Below are 17,445 nucleotides of genomic sequence, written 5' to 3'. Positions count from 1 at the left end.
TGGTCCAGGTCCTCGGCTTTCTCGAATCTGAAGACATAATATCCCTCCTCCATGTCAGAGACTGAGAAACCTTCAATCCCTGTCCAGAGTTTTACTAGCATGGCTTTCAGCCAGGCCAGCGGTAGGCCCTTGCCCAGGAATCTACCGAAGAGTGCTAGTTTCCATCTGTTCCTGCAAGTCTTCAGCACCTCAGGGTCGATCACCACGCTGTCCTCCAGCTGGTCTCTTAGTTTTGCCAGGATCTCTTCCGGTATTGCTCCCGGTTTCCGACGGCCTGATCTGCTCCCCGCCGCTACTGAAGCCCAAGTTTTGTTGGCCTCCTTTGGATTTCTTTGCCCCGCTGCGGGCTGGTTTGCTTCCTCCGGCTCCGACACCTTCGACGATGATGCCCTCCGCTGGTGCACATCTTCTCCTCCCGTTGTTGCTGGTGGAACCTCCATCTTTTATTGTATAATAGGCAATAGTAACTATCCAAGCCATGCATCCAAACTCTCTTTTATGTGCGGATCCTTTACAATCCAAGTCATAGGAAATACCTACAGCATGGTGTATAGTAATACTCTCCAACAATAATGGAAAAGATTGCTTACAACTTATTACCATCCCTAGCTTGGCCAGGAGCTAGTTTCGATGTCCTTCTTATTTCTTTCTTCTTTTTTTTAATTCATAATTAAAAGTTTTTTAAGGTGGTGGTATTAATATTATGATATATATATATATATATATATATATATATATATATATATAATATTAGGGGAATCGAGTAGTTGTTAATTGCTGGTACGTGCTCATAGTTTGTAGTAGTTGTCTCCTATTCTCCATTATTATCTGGGACTTGCTGGCTTTGGTTATAAAATTACCATAAACAAGCGTATGCCACAAACGTGTATGGCTGGAAGAATTCAAGAGAGAATAAAAGGGCATAATGTTTCATAGTTTAATAAATTTCTCAGCTGATAGTTTACGACCATTTCGGTGTATGTGCTATTGATCAATTCACTGGTTTGCTTGGAAGTGATGATGACTTCGTGTTAATTCTTTTGTTTTGTTTTGTTATAATAAAAAATATTTAGTAGGAAAATTAGCGAAGAATAAACTCTCAGTTCGAGGAACCGAATATGCTGAATAAATTGAACTTTATGCGAACTGTCAATTAGATGAAGGGAATGGAAAAAAAAATATTTAATTAGTTTTTTCTGTGCTCTTTTCAACAAAGTAGGATGATTAATTTGATAATTTGTGTTTTACTTTGGATAGGTTGTGACTCTCATTCTTAGCTAAGATGTATAAATGTTAATATTTCCCTAAAAAGGTCAATTAGTGAGGCATGGATTGCATCACTGGATGAAATTAATTATTAATTGTATGTGAACATATCTTTGCCATTATCTCCCAAGTCATTTTGCCTCCTTTGACTTTGATCTACATTATATTTCGATATATACGTGCTATGCCATCACTAGCAACTAATGTAATATAAGAGAAAAATAAATAAATCAAGTCAATAACCTCGTGCTTCCTCACAGAATCGTCAACTGGGAGAAATTTTTGTATGTTTTGGAAGCTCTTATTGTTACCAAACAACAATTTTTAAGTCCATCTGACTTGGAATCTTACTCATAGTAGAGAAGCAGGTTTAATACTCTCAGTTTTGCTGAATTTTTTAGATGAATTAGATTCGGTAGATGAATCATTAGTAATTCAATTAAGACAAAATGAAAGCCTTTCCAAGATGCAGAACATCCCCTGGTAACATTCTGCAATTTATTAGATTTCAGGGTTGAGGAGCATCCTATAATACTGCCAGTAAGTAGCTAAAATTTGTGGACTAAACCCTGTTAGTATAAACATTAGTTGAAAGCTTCAATAGGCAAAATACTAAACTTGGAAAGATCAGTGATTATGAGAACAATAAACATGGACTAGAAATGTAAGAAGTTTCAAGCTTAAGATGATTCAGAATTTCAAGGAAAATCTGATCCGTAAGTGTTCGCTGATAAAGATGGCCAAATTACAAGTAAAATCCAGCTAACCTTGCCTACTAAATTCTTCCTATTTTGTTGAGATATTTGCTAAACTTCAGAGAATAATTAGCTGGATAGCTGAACAGTTGTCACAAGTCATGACTCATGAGGCTGTTACATAGTATTCTCTACAAAAGATAACCAGAAGCTTTCCATACCCTTCTTTTTCAAAATATGCAACTAGCACTCAGGAAAGAACGACACTCCTCTGCAAAGCATGAATCTAAAGATATGCACAGCTACAAGAGAAGGCTCCAAAGAGAAAGATGGTATTCAGAAGGTGATCAGATCACCCTTCTGTTGGTCCTTTTTTGTATCACTGTTCTGAGATGTGCTTCCTCCCTTCTTGCCAAAGATCATCTCATCAAGATCATGAAGGATGTCATCATCTCTGCCTGACCTTGCTGGAGAACCTGCTGGTTTTCGTATGAGGGCTTCTTCTTTACTGACCCGAGGAGATTCTTCGGTTTCCACGATAACTGGTATCATTGCAGGTTCTGGTTCAGACTGCACCACCAGAGGTTTCTTCATTTCCTCGTACTTGGAGAGGACCTTCTGCAGTTCGTCATTTATGTTGAAGGCCTCAAAGATTAGGACCTCATTGTCGAAGTATGTCTCTATAATTCTCTGGATTGTACCCTGACATTCCCAACACTGTTGCACTAGTGTGGAAGTTAAGTCATCCTGCATGAGAAAAGGGAGTAACCACAAAGTGGTATAAGCACACAAACGTGTCTTCTTGAAATATAATTAGTCAACCTTGCATAGCAATAGATTGAAAAAGAAACATTGTGTGATTCTGGGAGAGTGAACTACTGATAACAGGAGATCTGCGACTTACACTCTTTAAGACAGTTTTGGAACAAGAATAACATGGAGTGCCCTACCTTCTCAGCATCAATTCATTTCGAGCCAGATCCAACAGAGAGCTCTTCGACAAACCACTATAAATCAGGTATTTGGTGCAAAAGCCAATGCTTTTAAATGTAAGCAGATTTAATCAAGCATTTGTCATAAATGAGCATATTTGGTGTCAGAGCTAATGTTTTAAAAACTAGAGTAGATTTATAGTTTGAATGCTCCCAGGAAATAGAAATTAATTTGCCAATTGTAAGTCCAAAAATCCTCTGAAACATGAAAGTAGAAAAAATAGGATGAGGTAGAAAAAGTATGTTAAATGGAGGATTCCTAGCTCATGTGAACCTCGATCATCAGTAGTTGCTGATTAAGACATAGTAGTTTACGCTTAAAGACCAAACAAAGAAACTAGGTCACCTGTAAAGCCTCCTGTTGTGGGGAAGAAGATAGCATTGTTGAAAGAAGTTCTATACTATTTTGAGCCACATTGAATGCCTCCTTGGCTTGTTCAGCAGTAAAAGAATGGACAGCAACTTCATGGTAAGTTTGGTTTATTCCAGTAGCGTATGATCCTGTATCTGAAACCGAACGTGGTGGGGTAAATATAGGAGCCAAACTCTCATTGTCTCGTCCAGGAAATTGAATCCCTCTAGATTTCAAGCTCTACACAAGCAGAACAAGACAAATATTAACATAAGTTGTTAATGCAGCAGACTTCAATTAGCCTTACCATGTAAAATAAATCTAACTTGCTCAAAAGAAAATAATAATGCGGAACATGTGAGTTGCTCATGAATGTGAAGCACCTCAAGAAAATTCAATTCTTTTGAAGTAACAGAGGTGCCTTTATTAAGCAAGTACATTTATTATGCAATGAATATAGGAATTGCAACACTAGCTCTTGGACCAACTCTACATGAATAATGCACAATATCAATGTCAAATGCAAAATTTGTTGGTGAGCTCCTGAAAACTTGCAGCGGTATTTAGTATATAGATGATATGGGAATCAAAAGAGAGTAATTGTCTTCACTGTTTAATGTCATACTAAGCCTGTTCTAAATGATGGAGTTCCTACCTTATCAGAACATAATCAGCAATAATATAATTTATAGAAGACAATACCTTGTAAGTTTCCTCATATACTGGCAAGTACCGTAGTTCATCTCCTGACTCTCCCCATGCTTCAATAAGGACAAGAGCCTTGTTTCTATTGTTCACTACAGTTCGGGGATCATCAATCAATTTAATCATCTCATCAAGAACCCGCTCTGCAGCAACCTCAGAGAAAGCCTTCTCACAGTTCTTCACGCAGGTCTCAAGGAGAACAAGAGCAAGATATTGTACCCTAGGGTTCTTTAGCATGATTCTCTTCTTGACCGCACGAATCAGTTCGACGCTGTTGACTCTCTCACTATTGAACATATCGCAGATCTCAAGGTTGGTAGCCCAGTCCACTCCACCCATATTCTCTGAGGTGGCCTCATCAACAATCTTATCTGCCATGTTCTGACCTTGGAATAATTCCTTCATCTTAAAGCTCATAGAACTCATTCCCACGGACATCTTACGCCCAACCTCAGCTCCGCTTATCTTCAGACGTGACCTGAAGGAGCTGACTTTCTCCATCAAATTCTCGCTCATCTTGAACACCTTGCAGACGCCAAGTAGAAATAAACCTATAAATAGAGGGAATTGACTATAAGTATGAACATATCCTTATTATGCGTATTAAAAAACACAAATAGCAACTGCAAATAAAAAGACCTTTACACCTAGAGGATGTGCAAACCATAAGACGATACCTTAAGAACACCAATAGGATGTGGAAGCCATAAGAAGATACATATGATGAATTTAGGAACAATACGAAAGAAAGCAATTGAGACTACATGAAAACAAAATCATCTACACATAATAGATAGAATATAGAACATACAATCCGTGATGAGATAATTTTATCGCCCTAATGTGTACCTTGAAATCTGATACTTAGTCGAGCAATTCCCAGAAGAATAAAAAAAGCAGGAAAATTTTCTAAATTCACGTAGAATCCTAGAAATAAAATAATAATCTCAAAGAAAGCATAATATAGAAAGACAAGAAGTATCTAGGGTTCCATTAAAAAACTCAACCTACAGAATTATAACCATCAAATATATCAACAGTCTGTGATTAATCCAAAATGATGAGAGGAGAGATTCCTTTTAACCTCATGAATCGCTTAATAAAGTTACATGTCGAAGAACCTGAATTGAATTCTCAAAACCAGGTCTGACTAACAAAATTCTCCCAGCAGCAAAATATGAGTTCCGGCCAAAAGGTCACATCTTTCTTTGAAAGATAAAGAAATTTTCATAAAAGAAAAAGATACAGAAAAATTAAAGTCATTAACGATAAAAAGAAGAAAAAAAACAATATAAAGTCAAAGCTTGAAATTTCACACGATTACCTCAATCTAAATCAAGAGGGAACAATAATTCTTCCTCTCTCTGTCTGGTTTCTTCGTCTCCCTTCTCTTTCTGCCTGTCTTCGATCACTGCGTTGGGGTTGCCAGTCTTGGGTTTGCGCTCGCTCTCTGCTCTTGTTTTCCATATAAATCTGGAAAAGATGAATATAATATAGAATATAATGCCAACCGGAAGTATAATAAACTAATAATGCTGAGAAGTAACGAGTGTATTAAAGACATCCACCATTGGATTCGGGCGATCAAAAGCTTCTCGACTGCGATGTTCCGCAGATTACACTTTAAAGTAGGACCTTATGAGGTTTTAAATCCCTGTAGGATACGTAGGTAACACTTAACAACATCGGGATAACAAGTGGAGTTGGCAATGAGTAGCGGTACTTCACAAATACACCAGCAATTCCCGAGTCCTACTCTATACTCTCCAGCCAAACAATACGGTAAACATTCTTCTTTGGAAAGTTGCGGCTGACCTCGCCTATCACATAATGGCTACTATATTAGTTCCAGAGGCAGAGATCCCTCAGAGAAGTTGTCAGCAAATGTAGCCGTTAGACCTACTCCATTCTTCTGCTTTATTCTACCAGAAATTTTTCCTTCCGAGACCACCTTTAAAATATTCTAGCTGAAGACTTTGTATATTTTTCACATTTTATGCATATTTCTTATTTAATGTTATATTTTTTTATTATAAAAAGTGTGCATCTAATATAAAAGACAAATGAAACTACTTTAAAATAGCGACAGATTTTTTACATATGGCAAGTCGGTATAATTATACATCATCATGATACCGAGTATGGGGCACATCTGAAAAACAGAGTTTTTGATAATTAATTTGATTAATGATACCAAATCAAGTTGCTAGTCATTATGCAAGCAAATATGAAACCTTCAGCACAATATGCTACATTCCAAGTTAGAAATAACCATTCATTCGATCAATAGCACAAACAAACAGCTGTACATGTCCTTTCATTCAATCAAATGCACCCAATTCATTGACATAGTAAAGCCAAGGCATATGATATCAGCAATAGGATATGGAAGTAGGAAAAAGAAACACTTCACAATAGTGATGGCCGTCATCAGAAATTTACACCATATCTAGAAAAAAATTCTATATATGAGAAGAAAATGATTCAGGCAAACTGTTTAGCAGCCCTTACTGTTCATCTGTACAATAGGAACCTGACAATTATCAATGATAACGCACATCATAGTTACATCATGCCACCATGGCATGCCTTTTCCAGAAAGGTCAAAAGTTGATAGCTTGATTGAAATATTTCTAATGAAAGGAACACAATCTGATGAGGTTATACACAGCCAGCAGAAGCATTAGTAGGGTCGCCTTCTTGAATTACTCAGATTGTGGAATCAAGGCCATCCATCATATCCTACAAAGAAGCACCAAATATGCCATCAGTGTGACAATATTTTCAAGTTTCAACCAACATTCAGCCCACTTGAGAGTCCACACTGCATGCTAAAAGTCAAATTAGCTCAGTGCCAATGTAAAATTTGTCTTCTCATTGAAAGCCAGTACCTCTAAGAGAAAAAAAATTACTTTATGCTGGACAGATGCCATAAAAGCCTGATCAATGGTTCTACAGAAAAAGCTCTACCTGTAAATGTACTGATATCTGTAGTATACGTAGCTTAGTAGTAAGAACTTCACCACTCCGAGAACTCTAAACAATTTGATCCATAATTTGTTGAACCAGATATGCCAGAACCAATGCTTCTTCAATTAAGAAATCTGGACGAGGGGACGGAAAGTCATAAGATTTAACGCATAAACCAGATTTACTTAATATTCTCAGATTTAGTCTATTCTGTCGATAAATGCCTTAAGGCGACACAATGTTGAAAATTATTCAAACATGTTGAAGATACATGCCCATGTGCTGACTTAGGAAAAACAGAAATCATGGAAGTTGGAACATGTGATGTACATCTGAGAAAATGTACAGTCTGGTGAAGTTGTATATATTTTCAGCATATGACTGTTATATACAATCTAGATGATATTATAAACCAAGTTACTTATAAAGTTATAAAATTGCAAGATCATATCTGAACAGATTAGAATATAGGCTGTACTGTATAAATAAGTGTTATATTATTGTTCTATCTGCAAAACCTGGCATATGTACTTATTCTCATGCATCGCTGTTGAATATAAGCAACAGCTGTATGCCTATATATAAGAATCCAATGCAAATACAAAGCAATACTTTCACCGCAGTAGTGATGACAATAAAAGCCAATCTTTCATCAGTTTCCATGTCAACCAACTTTATAAATGCAAATGTAGAAACAATATGGAAAAAGTAGTCTATTAATCAAAATGAATCAATTTATAGTTTATATGTTCTAATATACACACTGATTGATTCTTTTAACCAGAAACTATTGACCAAGATAAATAAATCATATTTTTTCAAACTCCAAGAAGTGCAGGTCAATAAACTTTCTTCTTGCTATTTCAGTGACAAAGAAAACATGTTTCCTACAGTTAACCTTGTTAAGAAAGCTTATACCCAAAGGATAACTAGGGAACAAAAAAGAACCACCACCTACAGAAGTATCAAAATCACTTAAATAGAGTGCAACAGATATAACTATGGGTAATTTAAATCTTCAAAAAAAAAAAAAGTTACAGACTCCTAGTAATTTGTGCGACAGTTTAACTTTAGTAATCAAAATGATCTTTGAGAATCCAAGTAAATAAAATTATGATAAATACAAAAAATAAGTCATCCCATCCTTGTACATAAAGCTCCCTTAGATGCAAGATCTGTGGAGAGAAAATACGTATGCAACTTATCCCTGGTTATCGGAGAGGTTGTTTTCTAAACTCAAAAACAATAATAACTAAATAAAGCAAAAGACTAACTGACTGAGAAGGAGAAACCTCAGAGAAAACGAAGATTATTGCCAAGGTTGTGAAAGTGAGACAACAGAGTTTGATGCATTAAGCCCTTGAAATCCATATATAGCAGATTTGAGCACATCGTAATGCTGAATCACAGAATTATACAGAATATCTGAAAACACCTCCTTAGCCTGCAAAAAAAAATACTTCACCTTAGGACTACAAAGGAAAAGGAAGAATAATAAATTGCAAACTTTCTCCAAATAACAAAAACAACTATGAAAGCACTTTGCAATTGTGAATGTCTCTCATCACAGAACTGAAGGGCAATACTGCCGATAAAGAAATAAAGGACTACAATATGAACTGTATACTTTAGTTTGCATTTACTGAAGATATTATGGGAAAATATGGGAATGTCACATGAAAGTTAACCATTAATCTGCAATGCAATGGATCTTACTGTGCCACCAAGGAAAATGGAGGATCATCGCCCAGCAATACTTCTAAAATCTTTTTAAATCTATCCATGATTTTTTGAGATCTTTCGGACTTTATTCTAGATACTTTTTTTCTCTATTTATCCTTGTACAGAGACATATTTCATGATCTTGATAGATTCTTAGTTTCTACTTTTGATGGATATCTTAATAGGAGGTTTCCGATATAATCCTAATTAAACCAAATCAGTAAGATATTGCCACGTGGCAACTAATTACATTTGTCAAGAAAATTGCAAATACATTGCAATGTTTGAATCCATTGGCTGCACATCTAAACTTATGGACTCAAAGGCTAACCAGCAGCTATCGCGGTAGATCTTCTTGCAGCTTTTAGCGTACACATGGAAAGCACAGAGGGAAAGCACTCAGTTCTCCATCATGTAGATAAGTTTGGAGATGAACAAAATGGGTAGTTTCAAACATTACAGAAATTACTAATTAATGAAGCATTTAACAGCTTATAATCAACCTGGTTATTAAATTTAAGATCTAAAACAAACCTCCTCAAGGTTCTCACAGTGAGCAGTAACTTCTGTGAAGTTCATTTCTGGAGCCACGGACAAGCCAACACCATGAAAGGAAATTGTTCTTCGCTCACCAATTTGCTTCTCGACCTGAGACAACAGAATAAAGAAACAAAAATTAAAAGAGATATTAGAATGAAAATTAGCCAAAATATAAAAAATAGCACCAAATCATACCTGTGGTGGCGGAGGCATGATCTCATAACACAGCAATGACAGGGGATATATGTGGCCTGGAACACCAGAATGCTCTAAAAGCCTTCTCATATTGTCCACTGAGGATGCATCAAATGGAGCCTGACCTTGTTTTTAGCGGTACAAATAAAGAGATATTTAGGGGGTGTAATCGAGCCGAGCTTGAATTGAAATTAATTTTGAGCCTATATTTGTGATCAAGCTTGAATTGAAATCAAGCTCGAGCTCAAGCCTAAATGAGCTGATCAATAAACAATTTTAAGTTTTATCAATTCAAGCCAAATTTCGAGCTTGATCAAGCTTGAATTAAATTAAGCTTGATTTAGGTTTGAATCAAGCTTAAATGAAAACATAATTGAAAATATAAACTAATAAAATCAATATAAACTCTATAAGATCATAGTAATTAAAATCCACTTAAGTAAATCTTAGAATATAACAAAATTCTAGTGTATTATAGAAAATATTACTCATATTATATATATATATATATATATAATAATTATTTCGAGCTTTATTGAGCTTATTTGATTGAGCCGACTCATAATCAAGCTTGGCTTGAAATTATTTTCGAGCCTCTTTTGAAGATTAAGCTTGGTTCAACTCATTTTCTAGCCGAGCTTGATTGAGTCTTATCAAGCTGAGCTCGAGCCGGCTTGATTATTTTGACAGCCCTGGAGATATTAAAGATAGGGAAGGATGAGAACCAACCATAAATCAAATAAATGCTAACATTTTTACACATCTGTCAGGCAAGAGAAAATTTTGTTCGCCGCCTACTATAAGGTTTCACTAGAGAGAGATTTGTAATATAATATTGTACTATATTTCATTTAATCAACCAAAAAGAAATTCTGGTTCTTGACCATACAATGCTCCTGCATGTGCAGTTGTATATTGCTTCTTAACGTATCATGACATCTCATCAACAAAAGATTGGAATAGAAGAACAATTTACAGTTTGGAAACTCATTAATTATAAAAGAATGCACGAGCAATAAAATGAACGTTAAACAAGAAATATGAAACAACAAGTGTAATGCAACCATGCAAGGCAAGTCAGATACATCACATCAAGGGGATTCCAGGATCGGCACAGACAAAGATTGAAGTTACTAAGAAGCAGACTTGCACTTGAAGCATGGCGAATTTACTCCTATGAACTATCAGATACCTTAAGAACATGAAGGGTAACTTTACAACAATAAATAGCATTACGCCATCACTCTAGATGAGAAGTTCTAACTTCCAACTTATTTTCAATGGCCATATGATTGTATCTTTTCAGAATCACAAAAGATTAGCAAGTGAACTTCATGATTTAAGTGAAAAAAATGCAGGCCCACATATTACAGGTGTATAAAATTGTAGTCCCGCAATTTATTGGAAAAAATATCAAAAACACTCTAAGGTTTGTCATAATTATCATTCAAGCCCGAAATATAAATATTTATCATTCAACCGCTATATTTTATTTAAAACACCTCAAAAACACTATACTTTTATCAGTTAGTTACCATACATATGAGTTAAAGTAACTATAGATGTAAAATAACTTTAATACACTCAAATAAAGTTTTTAGTTTAAGATAAAAATAAATGGGGAACTAGATTTTGGCGTCAAATAAGGGGAATTTTAGACAGTTTAATTTTTATGGTAAAATTAACATGTGAATCACAATAAAAACAAAATGTACGATGTTTTTGATAAATTTCCTAAAATTATAATTGTGTTAACTATGCAGCAAAGAGACTGGTCCTTAGACAAGCATGACTTTGAACTATTGTTATTTCGTTATTTACCTGCGCATGCAGAATCCATAAGAGAGTGAAAACTACTCCTGAAAATAAATAAACCACTAACTCAAATATTTCAATTATAATTCTCCAGAATTGCCTATCAGTCATGCAGGCAGGGAAGTTTACAGTGCAGCAAGAGCACTTTGAATTAGCATTGGAAAGGGAAAATAAAAAATGTGTCCTTGAAACTCTTGCTTGTAACATCCAAAAGTTAATAATAAATAATAATTATTCAGATAAAATCACCTTGGACATTCCAGATAGATACCTAAGGTCACAATTACATCTAACTAGATAAATGAAAAGATACCAGAAGCACAAAAGAATCTATCAAATACTTAATACTCAAAGATAGTTAAATATTTAATTACTTAACTACCGAAATAACACAAGACAATTATCATGATGTCATGAAGGAATCTAAGTGATGTTCAGAAAAGAGAAGAGGCATAGATCTACCATGAGGGTAATTGGTAAGAGAACTTACTGGATGCCAATCCTCAGTCATTGGATCTGGACGGTCTCTACCACCACTTGGCGCAATCCAGATTATCTGAGATCCACCCCTATAATTGGTAAATAGGAGTCAGAAACAAAAAGGATACAAATAGAAGCACAGGGGAACAGATAACAATCTAACATGCTCATGCAATCTCTATAAGATAATAGACTAATAGAGTACAACCAACATGAAAACAAATTGTTACAATGAGAGGACATACTTTAAAAGCAAAGCCATTTCCTTGAGGCTTCGAGTATTTGCTCTCCTTTTCATATCAGAAAGTTCTGGAACATCGTCCAAGTGCTTTTTTGAGTATACGCAAATAAGATTTCTGAGGGAAACCATGATGGCAATAACAGATAGATGACAATCAAAACTAGCAAAATGTAAAATTGAAGAATGTACATCAGTTAGCAAAGTATCGTAAAGACCTTCCCATGCTAAACGGTTTGCAAAGCGTATCAGCAACAACCCTGTCTCCAGCAATAAAAACCTGATAAAAAAAAAATCACAGTTCACCTATATCCTACTGACATATCACATTTGGTAAGCAATTTCACATATTATATCAAGGAAATTTTAATGTGTTGGCATACTAAATTCTCGGCAATTTGTGGATTGCTTCGTTCAAGCAACAAAGCTATGACAGCTGGATCTGCTTCAGTCTGATGATTAGACATCAAAACAATATTATGACCCTGAAAAGCAAGAAAAATTTCAGAGAACTATTCATGAAGAAAACCAAGAAACTAGTAGTCATGCAGAGCAACTTAAGACCAAGAAACCAGAAGTCATGCAGAGCAACTCACTTAGTCAAGTAGGCATAGCATCTTTTGATGCAAATTTTCTATGTACAACATCAACTATATTCAAAATAACATGTTTCTCCTAAGAAAAATGATATCCAAAATAACAAAGAAGTTATCCAGATTTAACAGGATCAAATTTTATGCACTTTCATGCACTATGGAACGATACAAAAGAAGAAGAAAAATGATTTACTCCTCTGCATCCTCTTGGTATTAGAATAAGGCAGATTAATATCAGAAGAACAAAGTTCTAACTTCTAAAGTATAAACAGATTTCAGGAAATGGACAAAGTCTACCAGTGAATGTTTGTAGTTCCAAATTTTAGTTGAATAAAACATGTTCCACATCAAAAGTCAAAATAAGTTAATCAACCAAAAGAACTGTAGGGTAATCTTCATAGATCATGATTTTATATTGACAGTTCAAATGGAAATATCAAAATTGGAAATAATCTGATAGAGAACTCATCAGGTTAAAACCTAGCTACCATGCATTATTTTAGGGTAAGCAAATGATGGCACAGCTTTCCTTCGGTAAGTTTATCTCTATTTCTCCTACGCACAGCAGGAGAAAAGAAACAGATGTCATCTCCCAACTACTCAAACAATCCAAAGATAAAAACACTCAGCTTAGACATTCTGCTAAAACTCTCAAATAGGCATACTAGTATTTTACATCCTAGGAACTAGCCCAAGCCAAAAAAAAGGATTATCAGGCCTTGGTAAGTGGCAGCCTGCAGAAGGGAATCTGCATAAATGCAGACATACAGTAGACTGCACAGCCCAAGGTACACGAATACAGGACTGAAAGATTTATCTGTCCATAGTCAGGTTAATCATCCAGCTTGGGCTTAATATGATAACAAACAAATTGAGGCAGACTTGGTTAAGTTCTGGTCATGGACTGGGTTGATGTACCGAATTGCTAAACCTTTTTAAAAGGGCTTCTAAGGCTAAGTTTGATTGTTCACCCTTCTTAAGTAGCGCCAGGAGGAACTGGCATTCCAATTGAAAGTTCAGCATGAGAACTGTTAGAGCTTGAGCACGTGAACATATATATATATTGAGATTTCTAGTGTATCATTGCATACAGTAGTACTGAACAAGTAAAATTAACAAAAAAGTGTTTTCTTCCAGTAATTGTAATTATGTGCAAAATATCAACTAATGACATATGATCTCACAGATTACATGGACTATCACCTGCTGAATCTTTTCTTCCATGTCACGAAAAAGGGCAATATTGCCAACATATGACTTTCTGAGCAAATAAAGAGTAAATGTCATCAATTTGCAGGGTAAAACCATATCAGCAGATAGATTTGGAATTCGTACAAATATAGACATGCTTGTTATGCTTTAACTCACATAATTACAAGCATATTTAAAGCAACACAGAAGGTCACCTAATAAAAGAATTGATATTTGAGCAAGAAATGAAGATTGTATCTGAAATTAAAAGCAAGGTTCTGAAACTTGGAATCAGGGTTGGGTTCGGCTGTTAGAAAAATGATACGTATAGATTGTATCAGATTGAAATATTTTTAATTAGGTAAAATTTTAAATATTGTTTAAAAATGCAGGAAAATTCCTAAAAAATTTAGAAAAAATAATAGAAAATTAAGAAAATAAAAATTAGTTACATATGAAGCCTAAAAATTAAAGAAAATAACTCACTCAAAAAACTAATGAATTTCAACTTTAAATTTGTAAAATTTTATACTCGTAAATTACTAATTCAGAACAATAATGAAAAGAGAGAACTCTCTCTTCACTGTTGTTATCTGCCCTCTCAATCAAGGTCAATCTATCAAAACCATCGCCTTCCCTCTATAGCAGTAAGAAAAGAAAAGTTGAAGGGTGGGTGAAAAAGAGAAGAGAAATGAAAAAAAAAAAAAAAACTTACCCAAGTTTACGAGTGTACAAAGTAGCCGGAAGGGCTCACCAAATCGACCACCGAATAAGCTTGGTGAAGTGTGAGGGGTGAGAGGAGAGAGTGTGTGTGAGAGATAAAGGTAAAAACTAAAAACTTGAAAGAATGTAGCTAAGGGCATCAATTATAAGTTAGATATATTTTAGATTCCAACTAAATCTTAAAAAATTTAGCTTCGACCTTCGGCTGATAAACCGAAACTGGTCCAATCCCAAACCGAAATCAATCACTAAACTAGTTTCGGATCTAAATCAGGACCAGCCGATTTTGGATCCATGATTAAAAGAACTAACCATCAAATTAGGGCCTACACAAAGTGACAGGACAAGTACAATAAATTCTCTCACTTGCAAAATGCTCATTGACAGGCAATGGATTCTTAAACAAATCATGCTTCAAGATATTAGTCATTTGAAGCACTAGAAGTCTTGAATCACCTGAAATCAATCAATGGCCGGATATAATTTTGACCAAACATGTAATAATCAAATGGTTCTCTTACTGCTTTGTGATGAGATGGAAAGGTAAAAGGGTTCTGCAAGAGATAGAAAGCTTTGTTACATCAAAGGAATACATAAACGTCAAAATAATTTTCAAACAGTTTATCTCATATGACAGCATTTGGATAACAAAACATGATAGGTCAAACCTCTACATCCAACAACATACGATCAAATGCAACAGCCATGTTGGAAAGTATGATCTCACTTGCATTAGGATCCCCACTTTGCAAAACCTGACGAGAGAAAAGTTTGACTTTATCACACACATACCATGAAACACATTTCACACGCAAGATCCGAACGAGCCTCAAGCAAGATGGCCAACTAAGTTAGTAAGAAGTATATAGCTTTATTTAATCAGCCAAAAGTTTATTTCCGTGTATTCTCATGGAGGACATTGGGATCATAACATGAATGAGATGTAGTAGTTACCGCATTTTGGTAACTGTAATAGAGCTCTTCTAATCCTTTGGCAATGTCTGCAGGGAGCTTTCCACTCTCAGCTTCCTTTCTAATATGAGAAAGCAGCTCTGAAAATAAAAGATTAATAATGACCTGTGAATCATAATGAATAGCTTGCTAGCGGCCTTTTTATTCTATCCATCTACAATAGCTAGTAACCTCTATCCCAACGAAATCTTGTCATTACTAGGACGAACAGGACAGAACAAAAAATAAATAAATAAGGTGCACACCTATTTCGTTTCCATGAGATGAACTATCTTATATTTGTGTCACAGTCATCAAAGAGAAGGAATAAATAAACAATTGAAATAAGCAATACAGACAATTTTGATGATTCCTAAGTCATAAAGACTTGTGGAAACAAAGAAGGACCGTAATCAAGTTGTTACTAGCTAAGGTTTCTCCTTGTAAAGCAAATCACGCGAATAAAAAGAAACCAAGAATCACAAAGAATGCAAGAAACGAATTCATCAAATCTTTATCTTGCGCCAGAATTATAATAAAAGAACTGAATCGAACAAAACAAGTATTCACTTCCAGCATCAACCCATAGAGGCTAACCTTCTCCGGTGCGAGCCCTGAGAAGAGGCCGAGAAACAACTTCCTCCCCGGCGCCCATATCCGAAGCAAGAACCTCTCTACTCGCCACACTTCTTGAAGCCCTGCCCCCCTTCCTCTCCACCACATCTTCTACCCCTGCCTTGGCGCTCCACTTCAAGATCCCGCACGGGCAACGCCAAAGACGCGATCGGGCGGAGGACCCCAACCAAATGCCGGCGCGAGAAACCGAAGCAGAGGGATAACCACCGCTTCCGCCGCCGGGAAGAGTTCCGACAACCTCCGGCGGCCGAGCTGAAAGCGTAAGTGCCTTCGTCCAAGAACACGGAGAAACCGCGAAAGAAGTCATTAGACGATCGGAGGATTCCGCTCGCCTCCGAAACCCTAACCCTAACCCTACGCGAACTTGTTGGAGCTGCGATGGAGTAGAGTGGTCGAGTAACGAGAGAGAAGAAAAAAAAACGAAAGCGTAAAAAGAAGACGAAATTGAGGAAGAAAAAGGGTTATTTATAGGCTTAAGCACAGGTCGGCCATTGGTTCGATCGAGAGGCCTTTGTCCCACGAGCAAATTTTAGGAGTTTTTCTAACAATTTTTTTTTCTTTTTTTTCCCTAACCTAAAAGAATTAGAGGGAGTGTAGAGTGAGTGAGAAGACGATAGCCATAGCCCATAGGGGAGCGCGCCATTGCTCGGCTGTCCAAGTAATGGGCAGCAGAGGTGTCGAATCCCTATTGGATACCTCGCACGGTCACCGTGATGCCTGAGCCAGCGGGGACTCCAATGGAAGCGGTGGATCCCGTGTGGGTAACCAACACGTGGCTCGTGTTGAGCCACAGAGAGGCGGATAAGCTCAAGAACTCGTCGCCTAGTGATGATGGCGATGATGAGAAGATATCAGCCGTCTGATGGGAATGAGAAAATTCCCGTCGTTGAGCAAGACGTGTCTCAATTCACTTTGTCCTGTGAGTGACTACCAGAAGAGAGAGTAACAAAGCTCGAGTTATTTTTATATATCATTATCTATTACTAAGATGTCTCATTCGATGAAATTAAATAACCACCAGTAACCCTACGTAACAACATTATTAATTAGAATAAGAAAGTAATAATACTATAAGACTAACTGGTGTAGGAAAATAACGGAGTGAGTCAAGTCAGCATAATCTGGAAGGCTTGCATTGTCGATCAACATCGCATGTAATCAAGTCATCGGAAGGGAAGACCGGAAGAGGCATGAACTCATGACTCACGAGGAAGCAACCGTTTCTAGAAACAGTCAAGGACGAAATATAGCTCTTTTTAAATATATATGTACATATATATATATATATATAAGAGAAATAGAGAAATTTAGAAAAAAATTTCCACCAGGTAATATTCCACAGGACTGAGGCCGCTTTGTTTTAAATATATATATATAT

At 36.1% G+C, this 17,445-nt stretch overlaps 2 protein-coding genes across 6 annotated transcripts; both read right to left on the bottom strand.

Moving 5' to 3' along the window:
- Window positions 1–1,923: 1,923 nt before the first annotated feature.
- Window positions 1,924–5,866, bottom strand: LOC140793277 (TOM1-like protein 1). Of its 3 annotated transcripts, XM_073144666.1 has the most exons (5): window positions 5,579–5,866; window positions 5,335–5,483; window positions 4,008–4,561; window positions 3,300–3,545; window positions 1,924–2,708 (listed from the first exon to the last, which is right to left on the bottom strand). In XM_073144666.1, the coding sequence occupies exons 3-5, from the start codon at window positions 4,524–4,526 to the stop codon at window positions 2,298–2,300; spliced, it is 1,176 nt and encodes a 391-aa protein (XP_073000767.1). In that variant the 5' UTR covers window positions 4,527–4,561; window positions 5,335–5,483; window positions 5,579–5,866; the 3' UTR covers window positions 1,924–2,297. The 3 variants fall into 3 exon arrangements, with proteins under 3 accessions (XP_073000767.1, XP_073000766.1, XP_073000765.1); XM_073144665.1 differs by lacking the exon at window positions 5,579–5,866 and having other exon boundaries at window positions 4,008–4,535; window positions 5,335–5,475; XM_073144664.1 differs by lacking the exons at window positions 5,335–5,483; window positions 5,579–5,866 and adding an exon at window positions 5,095–5,193.
- A 530-nt stretch (window positions 5,867–6,396) lies between these two features.
- On the bottom strand, window positions 6,397–16,651 carry LOC140794066 (glycerol-3-phosphate acyltransferase ATS12, chloroplastic). 3 transcript variants are annotated; one of them, XR_012110054.1, is made up of 14 exons: window positions 16,029–16,651; window positions 15,435–15,532; window positions 15,149–15,235; window positions 14,937–15,034; window positions 13,770–13,827; window positions 12,354–12,455; window positions 12,189–12,250; window positions 11,978–12,088; window positions 11,743–11,821; window positions 9,438–9,557; window positions 9,237–9,350; window positions 8,273–8,424; window positions 6,981–7,114; window positions 6,397–6,752 (listed from the first exon to the last, which is right to left on the bottom strand). XR_012110054.1 is itself a non-coding variant. In XM_073145900.1 (13 exons), the coding sequence occupies exons 1-12, from the start codon at window positions 16,372–16,374 to the stop codon at window positions 8,290–8,292; spliced, it is 1,410 nt and encodes a 469-aa protein (XP_073002001.1). In that variant the 5' UTR covers window positions 16,375–16,513; the 3' UTR covers window positions 6,397–6,752; window positions 8,273–8,289. The 3 variants fall into 3 exon arrangements, 1 of the variants encoding a protein (XP_073002001.1); XR_012110055.1 differs by lacking the exon at window positions 15,435–15,532 and having other exon boundaries at window positions 16,029–16,290; XM_073145900.1 differs by lacking the exon at window positions 6,981–7,114 and having other exon boundaries at window positions 16,029–16,513.
- Between the last annotated feature and the right edge of the window lie 794 nt (window positions 16,652–17,445).

This window comes from Typha latifolia, chromosome 8, assembly GCF_019914945.1.
Source record: "Typha latifolia isolate L0001 chromosome 8, TyphaL0001v2, whole genome shotgun sequence".
NCBI classification, from domain to species: domain Eukaryota; kingdom Viridiplantae; phylum Streptophyta; class Magnoliopsida; order Poales; family Typhaceae; genus Typha; species Typha latifolia.
The sequence above is the reverse complement of the archived record's forward strand: the minus strand, read 5'-3'. Positions and strand labels throughout refer to the sequence as shown.

What these genes read in the sequence shown, in the direction of transcription:
- LOC140793277 (XM_073144666.1), bottom strand. Translation starts at nt 4,526, where the DNA reads ATGAGCGAGAATTTGATGGAGAAAGTCAGCTCCTTCAGGTCACGTCTG. An exon ending in TATATGAGGAAACTTACAAG is followed by an intron (nt 3,546 to 4,007) that starts GTATTGTCTTCT and finishes CTGCTTGTGTAG; the next exon opens with AGCTTGAAATCTAGAGGGAT. An exon ending in CACAACAGGAGGCTTTACAG is followed by an intron (nt 2,709 to 3,299) that starts GTGACCTAGTTT and finishes TTTCTCATGCAG; the next exon opens with GATGACTTAACTTCCACACT.
- LOC140794066 (XM_073145900.1), bottom strand. Translation starts at nt 16,374, where the DNA reads ATGACTTCTTTCGCGGTTTCTCCGTGTTCTTGGACGAAGGCACTTACG. An exon ending in CGGCCATTGATTGATTTCAG is followed by an intron (nt 13,828 to 14,936) that starts GTGATTCAAGAC and finishes TTATTTGCTCAG; the next exon opens with AAAGTCATATGTTGGCAATA. An exon ending in TGGAAGAAAAGATTCAGCAG is followed by an intron (nt 12,456 to 13,769) that starts GTGATAGTCCAT and finishes CTTGCTTTTCAG; the next exon opens with GGTCATAATATTGTTTTGAT.